Source organism: Petromyzon marinus, chromosome 43 (genome assembly GCF_048934315.1).
Source record: "Petromyzon marinus isolate PM22_M1 ecotype Great Lakes invasive population chromosome 43, UKy_Petmar_22M1.pri1.0, whole genome shotgun sequence".
Lineage (NCBI taxonomy): Eukaryota > Metazoa > Chordata > Hyperoartia > Petromyzontiformes > Petromyzontidae > Petromyzon > Petromyzon marinus.
Window position 1 is genome coordinate 6,810,006 of NC_133709.1, and position 23,239 is coordinate 6,833,244.

Below are 23,239 nucleotides of genomic sequence, written 5' to 3' on the forward strand. Positions count from 1 at the left end.
TGGAGTATGGCTATCGCACTGCTTTGTTCATCCATCAACCCGAGTTAGATTCCCGGCCAAGGGATGAAGCGGTAGCAGTGGAGTGAGCATAGTGACGGTGATAGCGGTGAACAGAGACGAAGCAGTTAGCAGTGGAGTGAGCATAGTGACGGTGATAGCGGTGAACAAAGACGAAGCAGTTAGCAGTGGAGAGAACATAGCGACGGTGATAGCGGAGACGAAGAGTGGCGGAGCAAGCGAAGTAATCGTGGTGAGTGGAGAGACAAAGGTGGCGAGCGAGCCGTGGCGACCAGGATACTGTGGAATGTGGAGGACATGCTGAGAGTTGTAAATAAAGCGGTGTTCGGAGAAAGACATAAGTTGTCCGAGTGAAATCGAACACTACATTTGGCTCGCGATGTCTGAAGCGGTCCTCTTTTTCCCTCCGCTCTCGGCCCCTGCACTGCCGAGTGTGGTTAGGGGCCGTCCATAAATGACGTCACGCACCTAGGGGTGGGTCAGACATTTGTGACGATGTGTGACGAGGAGGGGGGGGGGAGAAATGTGACGTCACATCAAAATGCTCAACTTTAAATAAATATAGACGACACGTTCTACTTAATTAAATAGACGTTTTAATAAATGTTTTCTCCTACAACATCAGAATGCAGCGCCACATTAAATACGCACGACAATGGCAATAGTTTCAAGCGATTTGAAGCATGTGTTTTTTTTTGGGGGGGGGGGGCTGAGCTTTGTGACGTCATATTTGAGGGGGGGGGGAGGTTCTGACTTTTGTAACGTCGTGTGACGAAAGGGGTGCGGGGGTCAAAAATCGTCCAAAGTCGCGTGACGTCATTTATGGACGGCCCCTTAAGTATCGTCAAGCACGACCGAGACGGCGTGGTAATAAGGAGTTTATCCAGCAGGGGATTAACAAAACTGCTGAGCGGCAATACAAGTCAATACAAGTCTCTCCAAACACTATCCAAATTATTTGGCGACGTTGCCTGCTTTGTCCAACGGTGCCTCAGCACAATTAACACGAAAAAAAAACACTCAGCAGGCCTTAACATGGGAAGAAAACATACAGGCGACTTTCCGGGTAATGATTTGCCGCTTCGTACATAGACAAAGATCCCCCCGTATAGCCTTAACTGACGAGGGACAAGTGCTGTCAGCGAGCACCTGTGAAGGGCGGAACGGTACACGAGGGGATGGATGGGTGGCCAAGCACCACGCCCGACCGCCTTTGTCTTTTTAGTTGGCGATGTTCACACACCGCACCAGGTACTCGTTCGAGGCCGAGTCGACCTCGGGGAGGCCCAGGACCGGTTCAGATAATCGCCACCGGTGTTGACCGTGGTCGGAAATCCAACTCGGGTGGCCGGGTTCGTAGCGCGGCGCGCTAACCGCTCCGCCACCGCTCCCCACTCCGTACCAACGCAGCCGGCATGGCTACACGTGGACGGCATCATTACACGACGCGAGCTGAACCCCACGCAGTCGAGCCCAAAAGTCAAAATTGCTTCGAAGAGACGCCAAAGTAAAATCCCTGTTGGTTTCGCGTCGTGGCGAATTCCGTTCACTTGGAAGTCATGGGCACCGTGTTTTCAGACTTGATGCGTTGTATTCCAACAAAGCAGCTTCCGTGACGCCCCCCACCCACCCAGCCGTGTGTACACACAAATCACGCACGCGCACACACACGCACAAGCGCGCACCATCAAACGTCACGGCTAACTCTCCGTGCTTTTTCAATCTTCAACGCGACCAACATCATCATCATCGTCGCAATGTCGGGTAAGGATGCGTGATTTCTCATTCGTACAAAGCGCTACTTAAACTTCTCCCATCACCGAACGGTTCACTGGTGCTCTGATGTTGGACGAGAAAGATGTGTTGTAGTTTTAGCCGCGTTACACATACACACATACATACATCGCGTGGAAGTGTAGAATAGAGGAATCACGGAGCATAAACCGCGTGTTCTCCATCGGCGTGAACGGGGCTGGCTCATATCCACACGCACAATCACTGCGCTCCACTGGCTGCCGCTCGTGTGGTCGAGCCGAGCGAGGGGAGTCAGATTCATGTTCGTCGTTTAAAGCAAATTACCATCGACCACATTCTTCGGATTGTTTAGACGCTCCGCAAAGTGAAACGCGGCACCCAAAACATACGACTGCAAAAATTACCCCTCCCCCCACTACCCCTACACACGTTTACCGGATTAATTATAAGACGTCCTCCCAACTTGTTTTTTTTTACATCTTCTTACGGGGTAAAAGTGTTTCCGTCTGTCTAGGCGATACGGGGGAATCTGTGGTTTGTTTGGTGGGGGGGGATGCGGTCGTGCGGCGATGAGCAACACTTGAACTACGAGGCCGACGTTCCGGGTTCGATACCACTGCACGACCAACACCAGAAAAACCAGTGGCGAAATATGTGCCTGCTGCGGTGTATACATATCAGCGCTGGGGAGACAAAGGCGGCCTGGCGTACAGGCTGGTCACCTTTACCCCCCCCCACCACTCCCCTGTCGCATGCCGTCACAGCCTTCGCCGGAGCTGGCTAACGGCACTATCCCCAGCAGTCTGTTAAAGGCGACACGGGGGGGGGGGATCCTTTTAGTCTCTGACCACTGCGTCAAGTGCATTGTGAAGTACATTGTGTGTGTGTGTGTGCTACAGTAGAATGTGCGGGGAATCTCCTTCGTCTATCCGCTGCTGGATGACGAGGATCTCGCCACGCCGTGTGGGTGAAGGAGGGGTGGTGGTGGTGGTGGTAGTGATGTGACCATACTTCACCCTGTTGGTCAATGCGGACCGGCTGCGGTTTTGCCCATGCTGTTAAGAACGTGGGGAGGTCGGGGGGGGTAGGGGAGTCATATACGCTGTCCACAGCGTGGTCTCGCAGCCTATAGCGCCTGTTATGCACAGTTTTGTTGCGGTGTGTGAACGCGCCGCTTTGTCTTGTGATCAGGGAGTAAAGCTGCAAAGACTCAAGCGACTAAAGTCAACCTCGCTCCGACTTTCAGGTATCGTCGCACTCAAAACGCACGCGGTGCTTTCAAAGTTTAAAAAAAAAACACAGGAGGTCATTTGTACACAAGTCGGTTTCAATGCACGCGTTGTTCTTTCATCTTCTCCGACAGTCAAAGTGATAATGCCGTGAGATGTCGTAATATTCATGGACGATTCCTGTGCTCTGTCTCTGCAACATCGGTGGGCGGGGGGGGGGGCGTTTGTTTCTGTTGCTGCGGTCCCGGCACGCGCCACGGATCCCTCTCCCCCTGTAAAATCGCCGGGCAACTTGATAAACGGAGTCATCCGTGTAATAAATAGATATAAAATATATATATAACTCAAACTATAATCATTGAGCTAGATTTAAACAGTGGGGAGGTGGGGGCGGGGAAGAGGGTTTAACCTCCGATTAGCAAATGTTTGCTACGTACGGTTGCGAAAGACGTTCAACATACATGGAAGACCGATGCAGGCATCTTTTCGCCACTGATGTTCGCCGTGGCTAGTTTTTTTATTGTTTGTTTTCACGTAAACAACGATACCGAATATACTGCGTGTCGCTAAGGGTGCACGCGTTAGTGCCACAGCGTTCCCATGTCGAGTGCATCCAGACTTGTTTTTTTTTAAGATGTCTTCAGTTTTTTTTTTAAATCTAAACGTGTGCACTCTATCGCAGGCAGGCGAGTTGAAACTATCACGTTCATATTCTCCAGATCATAAGACGCTCCTGATCGTTACGCGGCATCCCAAACGTCTGACACAGATCTTGTCTGGCACCCAAACACCCATCCCCCCCCAACTGATTTGCTTTTAAAAATACAAACAAAAGTGCAACGTCTTATAATCCGCTGTATCTGCGCCGTATTCGTTTGACAACGTGAGCATCGCAGCACACGAAGAGGATGTGCCCGGGGAAATGAACCAGCCTGTGTATAATTATTAATGAACCAGCCTGTGTATAATTATTAATGCACCAGCCTGTGTATAATAATTAATGAACCAGCCTGTGTATACATATTAATTAACCAGCCTGTGTATAATTATTCATGAACCAGCCTGTGTATAATTATTAATTAACCAGCCTGTGTATAATTATTAATGAACCAGCCTATGTATAATTATTAATGAACCAGCCGGTGTATAATTATTAATGAACCAGCCTGTGTATAAATATTAATGAACCAGCCTGTGTATAATTATTAATGAACCAGCCTGTGTATAAATATTAATGAACCAGCCTGTGTATAATTATTAATGAACCAGCCTGTGTATAATTATTAATTAACCAGCCTGTGTATAATTATTAATGAACCAGCCGGTGTATAATTATTAATGAACCAGCCTGTGTATAATTATTAATGAACCAGCCTGTGTATAAATATTAATGAACCAGCCTGTGTATAATTATTAATGAACCAGCCTGTGTATAATAATTAATTAACCAGCCTGTGTATGATTATTAATGAACCAGCCTGTGTATAAATATGAATGAACCAGCCTGTGTATAATTATTAATTAACCGGCTGGATGATGAGTGACGATGATTTGAATCGGTCCTGGGGGTCTCCCCGAGGTAGGTCGACTCAGCCTCACAATGTAGTACCTGGTGCGGTGTGTAGTAAACACCGCCACTGGGGAGACACAGGCGGCCGGGCGTGGTGCTGCTGGCCACCCACCCCCACTCGTGTGCCGTGCCGGCATTCACGGGTGCTCGCTTGCCCCAACAGGACTTGCTCCTACAGACTGTTCAGGCTACACAGGGGATCTTTGTGTCTGTGTGTCAGTCGATTGCCTTGGTGACTCTCGATCCTTTAGTCACGCGTGGTATTTTTTTACGTCTTTTGTGGTCGATGTAAATATTTGGTCAAATGCGTGTGTGGTCGAGTTTATTCGCAAGCCATCCAGATGAAACGTCGAGTCTGCAGGGCGATCCTTTTATAGATACAGCTGCTCATCGATCATAGTTAATAGAAATAACAATAATCGAGAATCAACTATCCGGTAAACCATGTCAACTTTGGCCCAGAGTTGGCACAAGCCTCTAGATATCCCACGCACAATCTCAACACCCATTACATATATGAACGCTTTCCTAACGCACGCGATACCCACCCGTCCTCTTCCTTCTGTGTTGCTCTGCAAGGTACGAAGCCAGCATCGCTCTCAACACATTCAATCACCCGTCCAGATCGAATCGAAGTGTGGGCAAACTGCAGCAATCGGTGGGGTATCTCTAAATGAATCGCCCTGCATAAAGTTTCATATTTACTACAGAACTCCTCACCCCGCGGTCCTCTCTCGCTCGTCATAGGCGATGCAGAATCCAATCTGCAGCACGAGCCATCAGGAGTCCTGTCCCAGGACATCGCTGTAGCCACCAGGCAGACAGGAGTGTGTGTGTGGTCTCACTCGTTGCTGTGGCCAACGGGCAGTCGGCATTGTTGTGCATCTGTCAGTAACGCCGTAGTTAAGAGGCAGACAGCGGTGTACGTGTCTCAGTAGTGATACAGCCAACAGGCAGGCAGACCGCATTGTGCGTCTCTTTAACACTGTAGCTAACGGGCAGACATCAGTGTGTTACTCAGTTTTACAGTTCTGCAGCTAACGGACAGATACAGACAGCCGCGTGTGTCTTCGTTAAAGTGCTGCAGCTCCAAGACAGAGGTCAGAGAGCTGACAGACAAGAGGCAGGCAGCGGTGTGTGTGTGTGCGCGTGCACGTGCGCCTCCGTTAAATTGCTGCAGCTAAAAGACAGAGGCAGGGAGCCGTGTTTTTGCGTGTCCTGTTGTTTCAAGTGCACGCCTGAAGTGACGTCTCCTGGGCAACGCGTGTTGTGGGGCCCTGCTCGTGTTTCGTGCGTGTGCCTGGCAACAGCAAGGTGGCGGCTGATTCGCTGGCTGGGATCGAGACGGAGTACATCGGGAACCTGCAGGAGCAGGTCTACCTGCTGGAGATGGAGACTGACTTCCTATATCCCCGTCGCGGGAAATGTCATAATGAGCAGCAGCCTGGGGTTGGGGGTGCCTCTCCCTGTAAAGCCGGAGCTGTCCAGGACTGAGCTCCTGATTTTTTTTTCCCTTGCCACACCCCTCCCTCCCTTCCACCCCCACATCATCATCATCACCTCTTTTGTGGATTTATTTTCAGGGCTGAAATTCTGCCAAACTAAGGCGGTTCAAACAATTTTTTTTGTTGGTGGAATTTTTCCCAACTAAGTGAGAGTCTTCTTTTTCTTTTTCCGGCATCATTGCTGACTGGGCTTAGACCGTAAACTCACTGCACTTAAGATCACGCGGGCGGCAGAAGCTCAAATTGAAACCCAGGATCTCAGTATTCCGAGTATTGAACTACCCTGCCACGTATTCCCAAAAACTCTTCTTTTTTCTTTACTGGAAACGAATTCCCAATCAAAATTTGTTGTGAATTTTTTTTATAGATTACTTTATTCTCGACCAGATATTTGAACTCGCTCCATCCGTTTCCACCTCCTTTTGAGTCACCCTTCCACCGATCGCTACTCATCGTCAACTGTGTGAAGCAGTGGGTTGCATACATTTACACGGCATGTGACAACACCGTTGAGTTGCACGTCTCGAAAATATGGACACGCGTTCCAAAATGTTCGCCTGCGTGCATCGGCAAATAAGTTGTTGTTAAGCAACAGAGTTTACGTTGTGGCTGTAAAGGTCGTGTTTTGTGTTCAGAGCTCGCGCTTTGAAAACGCCAAATTGGAGAAATGTGCACACAACAGATGTAACAGTAGAAGTACAATTCAGAATCGGTGTGCATTTGCTTAACTTACAGTATTTAAGTACATGCAGTTAGTGTAACAATCTTCTTTAGAGAATTATCAGTTTACGTACAACAGAGCCTTTACTTGCTATCGCCGTCGTGACGTGCTTATTGTGACCTAAGTCACATGTACATTTTGCAGACCCTTTGTCAATCCACTGCTGGATGAGGGCCTCCCCACACTCTTTGGGTGGTTGGGCGTTATTTTGACCATACTTCATCACGCTGGTCAGTGCGTTAGAGTGAGGAAGCAGGTGTGTAAGCGCGTGGGTGAGTGAGCCGGTGAATGAGTGAGCAAGTAGACGGGTGGGTGGACGAGTAAGTGAGCGAGTGGTTAAGTGAGCAGGTGGCTGCGAGGTCAGTGAGTTAGCCTGTATGTGAGCATGCGTACAAGTGAACAAGTGAGCAATTAACTGAGTGAGCAAGTGGGTGAATGGGTGAGCGGGTGGATGAGTGAGCAAGTGAATCAGAATCTTTATACTGGAGGAATCCGATGAGCTATGAAGCTCTTTTTCACATGTCCAGTAGGGGCGGGTTGGTGGGCGACTGCAAGTGAGTGAGCGTATATGTGAGCATGCGTGCGAGCGAGCAGGCGAGAGGGTGAGTGAATCGGAGCGATGGTGAGTGAACAAGCAGGCGAGAGGGTGAGTGAACGAGCGGGCGAGAGGGTGAGTGAATGGGCGGGCGAGCGGGTGAGTGAACGAGCGGGCGAGAGGGTGAGTGAATGGGCGGGCGAGAGGGTGAGTGAATGAGCGGGCGAGCGAGTGAGTGAGCAAGTTGGCAAGTCGGCTCCTTGACATCTCGTGGAACCCGTGAGCAAGCCAAGAAGGCTTCGGAGCTGCAGCCCAAGATGACGTCCGAGGCGGAGCGAATGCTACACAAGATGCGGGTGAGGAAGCCTCTTCCGTGCCCTCCTGCTCCCCCTTCCCTCTCCTCCCCTGCCGCTCGCAACCAATTTGCTTCACTCGTCCTAGAGGACGACCGTTGCGAAAACAGAGTGGTCTGCGGTTCTCATCCCCACCACCTCCGCGATGGTCATCCTCACAGTAGCTAGGAGATGTTAACTACCTCGCCTGGTATGCAGGAGGTCGTGGGTTCGATCCCGACCCTGACACCTGCTGTATATTTGGAGCTTGCATGTTCTCCCCGTGGTCGCGTGGATTTTTCTCCGTGTCCTCTGCTTTTACCCCCCACATTTAGAATCAATGTGCGTTGAAGAGCATTTGGCCGCTATAAATTTGCACACGATAAGCCACTACGTTGACCTTTCATTTTTGATGGCCAGGTCGCTTCTGAAAGAGAGCTATACAGCTCAATGGGCCAACCTGCTAATATAAAAATAGTTTAGATTTATTTTATTATTCGGCTGCCATTCCATAACCAGCCTCATTCATTGGACACCACGACCCTTTCCGGCATATATCCTGTGCAAGCGTGGCTTCATTTTTGCCCGGATACAATTTGTGCCGAGATGCTTTATGAAGCCGAATTGTAATCGTTGTATTCTTAATATCACAGCTGTTGCATCATCACCATCATCTGCATGACTATCCATCAGCGAACATCCATCGCTATAAATCGTCCGCCCATCTAAATGAACAATTACGGCATGTTTAATAGAAAGAGCTCTCATCCAGCAGTGGATTGACACGAAGGGCGCTGTACAAATGCACTCCTCTATACTCTTTGGTTCTATTGGGTAAAGTCACGTAGGTAAAAAATAAAACAACAAAAATCACGACGTTTCGGCCACAACACAAGCGGCCTTCATCAGGTGAAGGGACCAAACTGTCCAGTGGACAGCCACTTGTGTTGTGGCCGAAACGTCGTGATTTTTGTTGTTTTATTTTTTACCTACGTGACTTTACCGAATAGAACCAAAGAGTATGGATCCTTGCAGTCACGAAAGCTTCAAATCTAGAATTGCACTCGTCTACTTTGGGCTCTCTAAAGGCAATGTCTGTGCACGTCAGTGACCCTTGAGTGACTGCGTAGGATGATGTCACTCGACAGGAACTCTCCGAGTTTTATTACAAGCCGTCGCGGTGCAAACAACGCCGCCGTTGGTCGTCGGGGAATACTTTTTGTGTGTGCACCGCGGTTAGTCAACCGGGACAGGTCGCGCGTGTGGTTGGGTAAAGTGTGGGCGCGCTCCCACCCCTTCCAAGACGCCTAGCCAGCGTGCAAGAGATCTTGAGAGTTCTCTTTAGCCGAGGCCTTTCCGCCAGCAGTGGTGTGAGAAAGACGTTTCAGGGCTTTACCTTTCATTTCATTAAAAAAAATCGAGGGATATTTATTGTTAAAGCAGATACCCAGCTCACCCCGCGTATTTGACCAATATTGGTTTATACTTGTGTGAGCTGCTATTTTAGAATACTTAGTAATAATACATTGAAATTAATATATTTTTACATACAGCATAATTGATATAAATTGCTTTCGAAATCCCTGTGTGATTTACGCGGGAAACCATAGAGGAGTGGGAAGGCAGCCAGAACCAGCACAGCAATTGCAAAAACTCTGTGATCCTACGTTGGCATGTTTTAGCAACTCCATTAATGAGTGATTATACGTGTGGGAAGAGTACAGACTGCACATAAATAAACCCACGTGTGCAAGGGTGAGTGAGTGGGTAAGACTCAATCCCCGTACAGATGGAATACAGATGGAAATTAATCCACTTGTGCTGTCATGGTAGCCTGGCAAGCCGGGAGACAATAAAGTATTAAAGCTTCTTTACCTCCGTGATTTGTTCTTGACACCTGATGAAGATCGCTTGCGTTGTGATCGAAACGTCGTGATTGTTTTTTGTTTTAATATAATTTTATTGTATTTCTACATACGTGACTTTACCGAAAAAAACAATGAGTAATTTTATGCAGTCACGAAAGCTTTAATACTTTATTATCACACTTCTACGGGGAAGTTACCGTTGTAATTATGTGTAAGATGTGCCATTTTTTGAGGTGCCGTTTTGTATTTACAATAGGTGGTCATTTTTTGAGCTGCCGTTTTGTATTTACAAGAGGTGGCCCTTTTTTGAGATGCCGTTTTGTATGTGTAAGATGTGCGTGTTTGAGCTGCCGCTCTCGCTCTGGCCCCTCCCCCCCTCCAACCGTATTTCCTATTTAAGCTTCTGTTCATCCCCCCCTCTCTCTCTGCCTCCCTGTCCGTCTTTCCTCCCTCCTTACCTCTTGGTGGACTTGTATATGTATTTCTACTGACCGTGTACCTCGTATTTTTCATTCTATCTATGCTGGTATGTGCAATCCAAAGGTTGAACACGAAATTTAACACTCCTCTGAAATTCGTGGTCCGCCAGGAAGTGTCTAACTGTGTTGTTGGCCTGACTGGATGTGCTTCACATAATGTTTTTCAGGTTTGTTCAATTCTCGTCTCTCATCTTTTTGTTGTGTTTACCTCCGTGATTTGTTCTTGACACCTGATGAAGATCGCTTGCGTTGTGATCGAAACGTCGTGATTGTTTTTTTGTTTTAATATAATTTTATTGTATTTCTACATACGTGACTTTACCGAAAAAAACAATGAGTAAGCCGGGACACCTTGGCGCCCACGGTTATGCAGGAAGTTTCAGGAATGTGTGTGATCCACGAAACCTTATAATCATAATTGGTAGCTTACGAGTGTACTCGGCCACCAGTGCCCGACTGATGATGATGATGGCGATGATTTGAGATGTTGCGTGTGATGCGCGTCCGTCAGGGAATGGAGGTGGAGGCCCAGGGGATTCATCTGGAGCTGCGGCGGATGGAGGCGAGCGTCTCCTCCCTGCGCTCCGAGAACGAGCTGCTGAGCCGCCAGCTGCGAGCCGAACAAGGTATGGTAACCCGACCCCACATGACACCACGACCCCACATGACCCCACATGATCCCACATGACCACACGACCCCACATGACCCCACATAACCCCACGACCCTACAACCCCACGACGCCATGACCTCACCGTGCTGCACCCCTCCTTGCACGCTCCCGCTGAAGACGCTTAGGCCCCAGTGAAAGCGATCTCGAACGCTTTCAACGATGAGAAACTCGGAAAACAGGCGTAAAAATCATCACGTTTGCTTGCACGTTTTACCACAAAGCTCGTGTCGTTAATGCAGACTTGATGTCTTGCAATAGGTGTTTATTTGGTTATTTGAACATCTTAACACCATGTTTTTACTGCCAGAGAGGGTAAAGCCCATTCTTATATTTTTCCCCCCATCATTTTAATACTGGCAATAACAAACAAAAAAAGGTTCCCCGCAGATACGGAGTTGCGGTTGTTGTTTGTCGGCGATCGTTGCGGTGTCCGCCACGGTAGACGCTCGAGCGGACGACAAGCGCGCACTCCTGGCCGAGCTCGTGGCCGAGCGGCAGCGGCGAGAGCTGGGGGACCGCGAGGCGACCTTCAAGGAGGCGGAGGTGTCGCGCGCCCGCCAGGAGCAGGAGGCCGCGCTGGCGTCGCTGCGCAGCGCCGAGCACAGCGTCCGCATGCTGGAGACTCAGGCAAGTCAAGGGGACGATGCTCGCTCGCCCGCTCGCCTGCTCGCCCGCTCGCCCGCCCGCTCGCCCGCCCGCCCGCCCGCCCGCCCGCCACCGCAGGGCCCCGTTGCACCTCTGATGCGCTGTCGCAGGGTTCTTCATTGCAAGGCCCGCGAGCCACTGGCGAGGCTCCGCTGGTGGCCTTTAGTGCGGCCCCCTGACGTGCGGCCCGCCAACAATTCACAAATGTTAAAACACCCCCCCCCCGCCCCCCCCCCCCCCCGATCATCGTGCTGTCAAACCTCAGTGGTATAAAATATGTGGACGGCCCTTACACTGATGATGTCTTATCGGCGAAAGTGCCCTCCCCCCCCCACTCTGAAGATTAGTGAGGAACACTGCGCTATCGAGAAGGGCCATTGCACAGAACGTCGTCGATTATTTTTTTTCCTCGTAAGGCTATTGACGAATGAATTCGTTTTTGTTGTTGTTAATTGTGCTACAGCCCTGCATTGTGTTTCAAACATTATAAAGTAGTGTATCTACTGTGCAGTATATAGTTTTTGAAGGTCACGTCAAAATACAAGGTCCCAGGCTCCACGGCCCCTGAAGTCCCCACGTTAACCTCACACCATGCGTGTGTAGAGGTGGTGTGCAAATTACCCCCACCTCAACCTCTTTCCACGAATGTGGGAAATTTTAAATACTCAATTGGGTGCCACGGTGGCAACATGTTAACTACCTTGCCTGGTATACAGGAGGTCATGTGTTCGATCCCGATCCTGATGCCTGCTCGTATATTTAGAGTTTGCATGTTCTCTTCTTCCTGTTTTTGAGTGAGTTTTTCTCCAGGTCCTCCGGTTTTCCCCTCCACATTTATAACCAACATGTGTTTAGATTATTTGGTTGCTATAATTTTCCATATGATAAGCCACTCCGTTTAGCTATCATTTGTGGCCAGGTCTCTTCTGCAAGAGAGATATATATATAGCTCAGTGGGCCTTACCTGGTAAAATAAAAAAAGTTTCGTTTATAGAATGTCCCTTGCTCTGAGTGCGAAGTTAATGTCGCACGTCGGTCAGTAGGGGGCACCACACGGAGGCTGCATTGTGTGCAGTCAGAGCTGAGAAGGGGGATTGTTACGTAGAGAAAATGTTATGCTGTACGTACTTTGAGATTTTGAAATAATTATTTTTAATGCGAACCAACACTTAGATGGGGCACCTTCAAATATAAAAAAAAATAATCGGACACAACAGAGGTCGGCAGACGTCATAGATTCAATGATTCAATTTTGGTCATTGCCGTTTTGCGGTTAAATGAGTGAAGAGTCAAGTAATTGTTTGTAAACGGTAAGAATGGATTCTGGTCCCAACCCGCTGAATTACTATGCCTTCTCAAACTTCCTTCATAGTCTTGTCACGATTTGCCTTCCTCGCAATTCGCCAAATTGTCATATACAGCATTGAAAAGTTGTATTAGAATGTTTCCTTTGATCACTTTCAGATTTATAAATAAAAGCTATTATTTCGTGCTAGGTAATTTAAAGCAGACAACACGAATTGTATGCTTGTTGGGTGATAACCGGTAAACCGGTAAGCATTCTCAGGATTGGTTACAAGCACCGGCTTTTTTATGGTGGCACTGAATAAGGAAAAAGGCCCCATTGTTTCAACTGTCGTGCTTTTGGGAGATGGAATCGAACAGAAGCCCTCTAGATTTCAGACTCTCTTTTATATCAGCTGGCAGGGCCCCATTGAGCTGGGCAGCTCTGTTACAAAGACGACCACAGCCCATGACCGTCGGCAGTGGTGGCAGTCGCAGGGCATCACAGGGTGTGAATGTGCAAAGTTCCCAAGAGCGAAAACGAATTTCCTCCGTTTCTCAGTTTGAAAAGTAAAACATTTGACGTCCATTGCTCGAAGAATTGCTCAATGTGTGGCAAACCGACAACTGTTTTGTACCAAATTAATTTTCATGCAGTTATCGATAATACAAATTAACATCATGAAAGGTGCAACAACGAACATCTAAACGACGTAAATCAAAGCGATTTACGGCGTAGGTGGTGGAAGCGAAGGCCGAGAAGCGAGAAAGGATGGATGATGCTGTCAGCGTCGTGAGTATGGGTTGAGGCAACACGAAAATCAGGTCGCGGTATTAACAAAGTGACGACGTATTTGCAAAACGATGTAAAAGGGAGGAGACGTAAATCTGGGTATTGCTGTATTAAAAACATTTTTGGAACAACAACCCTAATCAGCTTGTGTGTTTGTGTCGTGGTGATCGCCGCAGCTGGCTCAGCGGGGCGAGCAGCAGCGAGCCACGGAGGCCGAGCTGAGCGAGCGGCGGGCCCAGCTGCTGCGTTCACAAGCGGCGCTCGGCACCGCCCAGGAGCACTTTCTGAGCAGTAGCGCGGTGCTCCAGGAGCAGATCGCCCGTGAATACAGGTGCGCCACAAATCCGGCAGGGACCCCAGTTAGATTCCTGCCACGCCGCCTTCGAAGGTGCCCCGCTAACAGCACTTGCCCCACCTGCCTGCATATGCATGTACGTACGTTGAACGTCTTTCGCGCCGTGCGTAGTCAACAGTGCTAATCGGAGGTGCGTAAGCGACACGGTGGTGACGTTTGTCTTTGTGTTCACGTACCAGTGTAGCGGTTAGCACGCTGTGCTAAGAACCCGACAGAGGCACGAGTTTGATTCTGGCTCACGGCCACCAACATCGGCGATGATTATCTGAATCGGTCCTGGGCCTACCCCATGGTCGACTCAGCCTCAAACGAGTACCTGGTGCTGTGTGTGCAAACATCGCCACTGGGAAGACAAAGGCGTGGTGCTGGCCACTCACCCCCTCGGGTACTGTTGCAGCCTTCATAGGCGCTACTCGCAAACAGCACTTGCCTCGACAGTCTGTTAGCAGCTATACGGCGGACCTTCTTTGTATTTTGTCTTTACCTCTTGCTCGCTCACTCGCCCGCCCGCCCACTTGCCACCATCGGCAGAGGTAAATACAACTACAACTCCACTGGGCATTGACTCGGAGTGGTCAGAAATCGAATGCAGTTAAATGTTGAAAGATACGATGTCTATTTGTGTGCAAAACACAGCTATCATGTAATGTGGGGGGCTGCCGAGTTGGATTAATGGATTTGACATGATCATTCTTGACTTAAAGCTTTCGTTACTGCAGGAATTCATATTCTTTGGGTCTTTCGCGCCCAGTCACTGGAGCTCAGCCGCTCACATGATAACTTCTGGGTTTTCCCCCCCAATACGTGGTGTCACAGTAGCATCGGGTGACGTCAGTATTGTTAGCAAGCGTAAGACATTTAAACTTGTATTCGTACGTAATGGAAATTATCCGAAAAGCCTAAAGTATTGAAATATTAAACTCACCCCTGGCCCGTGTCTGCAGGCACATTTCATTCGGCAATGACCGTCGACAATGCCCAGAAGGGGTTTGTCACCTCTGAGGCACAAAAAAACCAAGATATTTCGGAGGAGAAATGATATCTCACAATAAGGGAGAACTGAGCGTAGATCATCATCTTCATCACGATCCGTGGGCAGATAGCTCGTAGGTGTCCACTGCACATTTCGTCATTTGTTTCCACTTTCATCAGCCTTGCGACAGTATGCTCAAGTAGTGCCACGTCTTTTCCGGCACCGATTCTCTTTTGTCGTCAAACCTGAGCGTGAAATGCATTCGCGAAAGTGACGCGATAATTACGCAACCGACACAAACCGGGCCTTTTGACGCCTCCGCTAAGACTCAAGAGATATCCCTGGACAGCAGCCGCCTGGACACCGGAAACTGAGCATTGGCGACGATTGGGGGGGGGGGGCTATTTTACTCGTCCGTCTCTTACGTTGCTCACGGGTGGGGCGGGGGGGGGGGGCGCGTGCCAGGGAGGAGGCGCGGACGCTGAGGCAGCAGCTGCGCGAGCGGGAGCTCTCCGGCGAGCAGGAGCGCCTGCTCCGAGCCAAGGCCACGGAGGATTGCGCCGCCCTCGCGCGCGACAACGCTGCGCTGCGCGCCCAGACACTGGAGCTCAGCCGCTGCCTGGAGCTGGTGAGCAGATCGCATCGCTAACTCGTTTTCTTTTTGTGTTTAACACGCCACCCCCCCCCCCATGTATCGTTTATTCAACGTTGACCTTGTCATGACCCCCCCCCAGCTCCCGGAGCTCTTGTACGTCATGCCGAGACCCCCCCCCCCCAGTGGTGACGAGATGTTCGCTCCTTCGCCTGGTATGGAGGAGGTCGTGGGTTCGATCCCGACCCTGACACCTGTATATTTGGAGTTTGCATGTCTCTCTCCCCGTGGTCGTTTGGATTTTTTTTCGGGTCCTCTGATTTTTGCCTCCACATTTATAATCAACGTGCTTGTAGAGTATTTGGCTCCTGCTGTACATTTCCACGTGATGATAAGCCAATTCGTCGAGCTATGTAATTGCCAGGTCGCTTCTGAAAAACAGCTAAATAGCTCCGTGGGCTTTACCTGGTAAATTAATTAATTTTCGTGATTCGCTTACGTTTCCCACACTTTGCACTCCCTTCGTGTTTTCGCGTTGTTTGTTGTCGTAACTTTCTGACCCCGTGCAACCTACTGGACATCTGCGTGAAAAAAAAAGAGCTTCATAGCTCATCGGATTCCTCCAGTATGAATAAAGCTTCTGATTCTGGATTGCTCTGTCCTCTAGAGGTTTTTTTTTATAACGACCCACCCGACCGACCGACCGACCGTGAGTCCCTGTTCCGCTTTGCGCGCGACCCCAGGAGCGCTCTCTGCGGGACGAGGGCGCCAGCCGGCTGTCGTCGAGCGCCTCGCGCCTCCTCTCGCTGCAGGAGTCGGAGCGCTCTGGGCACGGCGAGAACCTCCGCTTGCGCCAGCTGCTCGAGGACGAACGCAAGAGGGCGCTCGACGCGCTCCAGCAGGTTCTGGCGCGGTTGACGTGGCCACGCTGTGAACGTGACGCCTGTTTACACGTTGCGCATCGTTTTGTACCGTAATCTTCGCAGTTTATTTTAAATACGCAGCTTTGTAAATTATGTGCGTGGCTTGTGACGTTAGACGCGTTTTGACGTTAAACGCGTTTTTTTTAAATTCGAAACCCTGACTTTGTTTATTTATTTATTTTGGTGGTGGGGGGGGGAGTTACGCTGGATTTGTACGCATTGGGCACGCGAGATGTTCATAAAATCATCGGAGCGTAAATTCCTTTAGGGTTTCATGTCGCGATCCTCAGGCGCGGCGGTAGAAGCGCATTAGGGCTCGCAATAGGAAGGGTCGCGAGTTCAAGGCCTGACTGTGGGTCAATATGTTGATTTGTTGTTGTTGTTGACCGTTTAAATGCCACGTTCCCACGAGCCACAAACCTCGAGAATCTCCTCGAGCTGCCCCCCCCCCCTCCCACCCCCGCGACTCGCCCACGTGGTCGTCCCCATCAGGTCGGCGTCTGGGAATAACGAGGGCAAATCCAAAGTCAACTCGCGTTGGCTGGAGAGGGAAACGAGGTGGCCCCGTCACCGCGCGAGCGAAGCGACGTCGTGCTTGGGACAAGTGTCCCTGCGCTTCTGCATCCGGCACGACACGCGGCCGTTAGTCCAGTGGTCCTCGGTTTTCATGGTTTTAGAGCACATTCCCCGCCCCCCCTCAATTAAGAGCACTGGTTCCCCCCCCCGCCCCCCCCCCCCACCCAGTAAACTTTTCCTGCGCCTCAACAGCCTTGGCAAACAATGAAGTTTGTTGTGGTGCAGAATAAATGTTTCTCCGATCGAATACCGCCGTTAGTTTTGTCCAATTACCGCAGTGAGTTGATGAGTTTTATTAACGACTTACCGCCGTTGATTTCACACAACCTACATATGCCGCGTGTGTGAGTCCATTACAATGCACGCTAATTGGCCCATTCGTTTCCAATGGGAAACCCGAACGAACGCTTTAGGACAAATGTTGCACAGGTGCGTGAACGCGTCCCCCTATTGTCACCTCACTCTATTGTTGCCGTGCAGGTGCTGCGCGTTTGCTGTGCCGTGTCCCGTTTCTTAACACAGCCCCCCCCGCCTTCCACCCCTCCAACGCACTTCTCTTCTTCAAACATGGCCACACACGCCGAACTCTGTCTGGCTTTTCTCGAGGACCAGTCTGTTTGCTGGTGTTAGGAGATCTAAGGCCTAACAACCAAAATAATTCCTTAGGTCTGTCTGTGACGTGGGGGTCAGCGTGACTCTCGTTAAGATGATTCGATAAGAATGGTGTGTTGGTTGAAAGGTGTGTTGGTTGAAAGGTGTGTTGTTGTTATTATTTGGGACCTTACAGAAGCAGAAGTGACGAAGCGTGCTAAAATTAGGAACTCGGTGTATCCACGTAAACACAAATATTCCTCTTCCAGTACTCGATTAGTGCTGCAAAAAAAAAGATGCTTACAGTGACAGATAAGCGTCGTTCGTGGGTCGTTCTAAGTGCAGGGTCTCGTGCGGCGACGGGCCATGTGGAATTATACAGCCGGTGGGGCTGCAGGTTCCCCAATGCCCGGAGTCCATCCAATGACATTCACATCCCTTTTCCACTGGCACATCCTAGCCAGCACCACAAGATTGTCTGAATCTGGCTCGGGGCCAAGCAGGGCCAGTGACAGGGTGTTATTATTCGAGCATCGTGTGCGACAGCAGTAAGTACACCGTTGAGGATGCAGCGCCGCCGTGTCATCTTGCACTCGTCTCGACTCGTTTGTCGCGCATGATGTCAGTGGCGGGACGCCGCACGACTCGCCTTGCGCAGTGGAAAAACACCCTGGCATCTCCTGAGCCGCGATGGCCTGGCCCAGTACAGCCCCAGCATGGCTGTGGAAAAAAGCGATCCAGTTTTGTTTGACGATGCCCCGGACACCCGACGCGTTGCCAACCGTGGGGCCGTTGCAGGTTCATCGCCTGGAGCAGGAGCTCAGCCGCAAGGAGCTGAGCGTTGCAGCCGCACGCAGCCGAGCCACGGAGCTGGAGGCGCGCCACGCCAGCGCGCACGAAGCCAGCATCCAGCTGCGTAACGACAAGGCGCTGCTGGTGGAGCACATAGGCGATCTGCAGAACAAGGCAAGCAGATAATAGAAATGACGTGTCCGTCGTACGTACGTACACACATACGCATATTGAACTTCTTTCGCACCGTACGTAGCCACCCGCGCCCATCGGAGGCGCAGTCGCCATCGTCCCCCGCGCGCGGACCTCTCCCCTTCTCGCGCTCCTCAACGTTAAATTTAGATTTATATGAATTTATATGAATCCCTGCAGTCACGAAAGCTTTAAATCGAAATTTAACCGCCTATACGGGGAGGGTTTCCACATAGCTTTGAGATCCTTCAACAAAATCCGGGATACGAAGGCTCAGCTGATCGAGTCTCTCACCTTTCTGAAGAGATGCCGCGACTCTAGGGTAATACCAATCGCACTTACACTGACCTCTGCTTCTGCAACTTCTTCTAATGCGAAACGAAGTCTGTTTAGAACTAGCTTAGCTCTTATCTCAGAGAAAATCAGACTTATACGCACCAAACTAGATCAGTTAGACAAGACACTCTACAAATCACACTTATCGTTGACGGCAACAATATCCACATCGGATTGGGAACATGTAGACAATATGACTGGCTCTTCAGCTGCCACTATGTCGACCAAATGTAAGGACAACCTGATTTCCAAATTTAACCTCCTCTGCAACAAAAGACCGGACCCACGCACCAAAAAGCAAGACATTTACAAAGTCGTAATTAATCGCAGTAACAGTTCTATTTCCGATGGTCTGAAATCCATTTTAGCTAAAGGGCTAAACTTTGTAGTCACATATAGACACATATCAGTTAATGATATCATTGCCCAAGTAGACGTGGCTCTCAAGGGCCTGGGTCACATCGCTGCAGACGTAGCAAGATCTGAAATCGCTGCAACCCTCAAAAACGCTAAGATTCCAGCTAGCAACCTCAGCAAGATGAGCATTTGAATGATCTCAATTAAAAAAGAGGGATCACATTGTCATCCTCTCAGCCGACAAGGGCAATGCCACTTTCATCATGGATAACATAGAATATAACAACATTCAAGAACTACTCAACGATGGCAGCTATACAAAAATAAAGAGACCCCACCAACAGCCTCGTCATACAAACCAACAAAATCATTTCTGATTCAACCGCATTAATTGATCAAACCAAACAGTTCTCATTGAAACCTTCTGCTGCCAGGCCACCAAGATTATATGGCTTACCAAAGATACATAAAGAAGATATAACCCTTCGTCCCATCGTCTCTACTATCAACTCCCCCACCTACAAACTGGCTCGTTTTTTATCTGAAATCCTGCGGCCTTTCACTGGAAAAAACACCTCTGCGGTACTAAACTCTACTCACCTGGTATCGACCATCAAGGATATTTCCCTGTCCCCAGACGACCTGCTTGTCAGTTTTGATGTGGTTTCCTTATTCACCAAAATTTCTGTACCTGACACCATCGCAATCATTGAAGACTTGATTCATCAAGGACTGAACACTGAAGTACCCCCCTGGTGAGACACTGCTTAACCAATACATACTTCACCTGGAATGGAACTTTCTACAAACAAACTGAGGGCACCCCAATGGGCTCCTCCCTATCTCCGGCTGTAGCCAACGTTTTCATGGAGAAATTTGAGACTGACGCCATTCAGACTGCCACTCTACGCCCAACCTTATGAAAGAGGTACATGGATGACACTTTGTCATCTGGCCACATGGCCGGCCTGCTCTAGACCAATTCCTCGACCACATGAATTCTATACACCCAGCCATCAGATTTACCATGGAAGTTGAAAAAGATGGCAAGCTACCTTTTTTGGTTGTCCTAATAAAAAAGAGACCTGATGGTCCAATGAGCCACTCTGTCTACAGGAAAGCTAACCATTTGGATGCTTACCTAAAACCGCATTCCCACTACCATCCATCCCAGAAGAATTCCCTCATCAAGACTCTGCACCATAGAGCCCACTGCATCTCCGACCAGGAACACATAACCAGTGAACTCAAGCATGTACACCAAGCTCTCAAGGCTAATGGTTACTCCGACTACACAATCCGCAAAGCCATCACTCCAACCATGAAGAAGGACCCTCTTGAGGAGCCTTTCAAAACCATCACCTTACCCTACATTGCGGGGGTCACAAAAAAATCTCCAAAATCTTGAATGAACACAAGATCCAGGTCCAATTCAACACAGTACATAAAATCCGTGATCTGGTCCTGTCTGTAAAAAGATGTGATTCCAGACATACAGTACCCTGGCGTCTACAAACTAAGTTGCCTCTGTGGTAGCAGTTACATTGGATAAACCAAACGACATGTCTCGGACCGCATCCGTGAATGCAAAGCAGACCTAAAACACGGTACGACCAACACCTCAGCCGTGGCAGACCACTGTTATAATTCAGTGGGCTCACATGACATTGACTTTTCCAAGACAGAGGTTCTCTGCAAGCCATCTGGCTACCATGAAAGATTCGTTCATGAGGCTATCCACATATACAAACACAGAGACAATTTCAACCGAGAAGATGGATTCTGGCTTAGCAATCATTGGAAGGATTTGATAAACCATTTCGGGTCTTAATTGATTGTGTTCACGCTTACGGTGACTTTCAGACCGCATTCCATTCTCTTTCTATCTCCCCCCTCCTCCGTTCCGAGCATAGATGGACTCGTCCGTATGAACAACCGCCAGTTGCAGTCAGTGGTGCTAACGTTAAGAAAAAACCGCCACTTTTTTCAAATTTTCTTGCCGTGGTTTTCACACCTGATGACGATCGCTCGTGTTGCAATCGAAACGTCGTGAGAATTGCATTTTTTTATTTGTATTATTTCCCTTCTACGTGACTTCACCGAAAGAACCAAGAGTATAATACTCCTCAACGTTGTTGTTGACCGTGCGCAGCTGGCGGGACGGGAGAAGGTGCTGCGCCAGGAGCGAGTGCGGTCCCTGGGCCTCGACTACGAGCTGGAGGCGACGCGCGCCAGCCTGGATCGCTCGGGCACAGTGCGGCGTGGCCGCCTCGGTGCCAGCTCCAGCCCCACGCGGCGCAGCGTGGCGCTCTCCTCTTAGCCCCCCCCCCCCCGCCCCAACTCTGCTGGCTAGGGTTGTGGCCTTTGAAGGGGAAAAAAAAACAAGTGGTTGATTTCCAGCTCGAATGAGCTCTTTGCCCGTGGTGCTTTATCTCTTGTTTACTACCCTCAGCCGGTGGTGGCAAATTCTGTGTTACCATGGCGAAGGTTACCCGTTTAACGTGGAACGTTGGTCCAATAGTTCCAACCGGATGCTAATGTTGGCTAAACGTTGCATGTTTACTTGGGGTAGTCTTTCCGGAGGACAACCATTGTTGACTTCCCCACAAAAGTGGTACTAATTTTATTGGCCCCCAGAGGAATGATGGTCCGTCATACTGCTACAGAAGCCATTTTGTCACCAGCCTCTACGGGGTGGGGAACTTTTTCCTGGTGGGCAAACGGCCATAAACACACACCTCTGCCACCCCCAACTAGGATTTGAACTGGAATTGTGAGACGTTAGCTCCCCCGCTTGAGCAAACAGGCTGGATAAAATATATTATTGGAAAACGAGCATCTAACATTCGTCGTTCATTGATTTTTGGGTCCAATCACGTGAGTCAAATGTTGTGTCGTTACACCCTGATCCACCCAAACACAGCCATGTAAATACATTTGTTGCGTGAACAAACGTGCGTTGGCGGGCGATCCACAGCACCGAAACATTGGGCAGTATGACGTTTCTACCGGCAGTTACAACCACCATCATCGTACGGTTTGAAAATGTCCTCCAGTCTCGGGTCTTATAATTATCAATTGTAAATCGTAATATTGCTTCACGAAAGCCGACATTCACTGTAACGTCGTTTATCAAACGCCGTTGTTTATAAAACGTCGTTGTTTATAAAAGCGTCGAGGGCCTCATTAAAATGTCCCCCATTTTCCCATGGCACTCTGTGTAAAAAAAGTGCTTTCAAAAAAAGATCGATTTCATTGTTTCACGTACGTATTTTTAGGGTTTTGCTGTGGTTTTAATTACAAAGAGTATTTTTTTCCCGAAATAAAGACTGCAAATGAGTTAAGGTTGCTTTTGTAATGGAGTGGCGCAAACGAAGAACGGAATCTTTTTTTACCCATTCAATGAAACAATAAAACAATACGGCCAGTGTAATCAGAGTACGGAGTTTGTATTTATACCGCGTGAATGACGTTGGACTTGAAACGATAGTGGCTGTTTTTTTCTCCTTCATGTCTTCTGTTTCTACCTCTGTTAATCTGCAATTTATTCCTCTCCGGAATTCTTTTTTATACTAACCCAACCTGCACTGCTATGCTGTGTTTACACACGTGGGTGGAAAGCCATACACCCCCCCCCCCCCCCCCCCTTAAAGAGATACCCACCCAAGCCACGATAAACTATAGACGTGGATAAACATGAGCAGGTGTTCGATTCTACATGTTCCTCTCTGAAGCGCACAACGGTGTCCATCCTTGCTCGACACTCCAGTCTTCCTGCGGACAGATTTGGCCGCACCACAGTGTGGAATAATTGTGTTTTTTTTTTAACGAGCCCATTCCAGCTTTTATTTTGAGCAGGGACGATACTCCTTTTGCCTATGGGACCCACGTCACCTGGAATGCGCCCGATCCTGTAGAATATCTAAAGAAGCGTGTCAGGCGTTGAACCTGGAGAGTGCTTAGATGGGTGGCACAAGAAGGTCTTGTCATGTACGTTGTTGGCGGCAGATGGAGTTGCGGGAGAACGCAGCGCTGCGCAGGCAGGCCTCGCCTAACGCGCGGGCGGGGGTTACGTTCCTGGAAAATGCCGTGTTGAGCAAAACAAGCGTTTGACAAATGATTTTATCACCCTTTTTGTTGAACTAA

The 23,239-nt window shown here is 49.3% G+C and overlaps 1 protein-coding gene across 1 annotated transcript; it reads left to right on the forward strand.

The window, feature by feature from the left end:
* The first annotated feature begins 816 nt into the window (after positions 1-816).
* LOC116951449 (uncharacterized) lies at positions 817-22,526 on the forward strand. The gene is made up of 11 exons (XM_032970064.2): positions 817-1,782; positions 2,965-3,019; positions 5,883-5,978; positions 7,611-7,689; positions 10,524-10,638; positions 11,127-11,311; positions 13,583-13,737; positions 15,200-15,362; positions 16,070-16,228; positions 18,215-18,382; positions 21,246-22,526. Exons 1-11 carry the CDS (start codon positions 1,776-1,778, stop codon positions 21,411-21,413), a joined length of 1,350 nt encoding a protein of 449 aa, XP_032825955.1. The 5' UTR covers positions 817-1,775; the 3' UTR covers positions 21,414-22,526.
* The last annotated feature ends 713 nt before the right edge of the window (positions 22,527-23,239 follow it).

Bases quoted from the DNA above. Each gene is read 5' to 3' on its own strand.
- LOC116951449 (XM_032970064.2), top strand. The intron at 3,020-5,882 runs GTATCGTCGCAC...GCCTGGCAACAG, and splicing joins AACCTCGCTCCGACTTTCAG to CAAGGTGGCGGCTGATTCGC. The intron at 11,312-13,582 runs GCAAGTCAAGGG...TGATCGCCGCAG, and splicing joins TCCGCATGCTGGAGACTCAG to CTGGCTCAGCGGGGCGAGCA.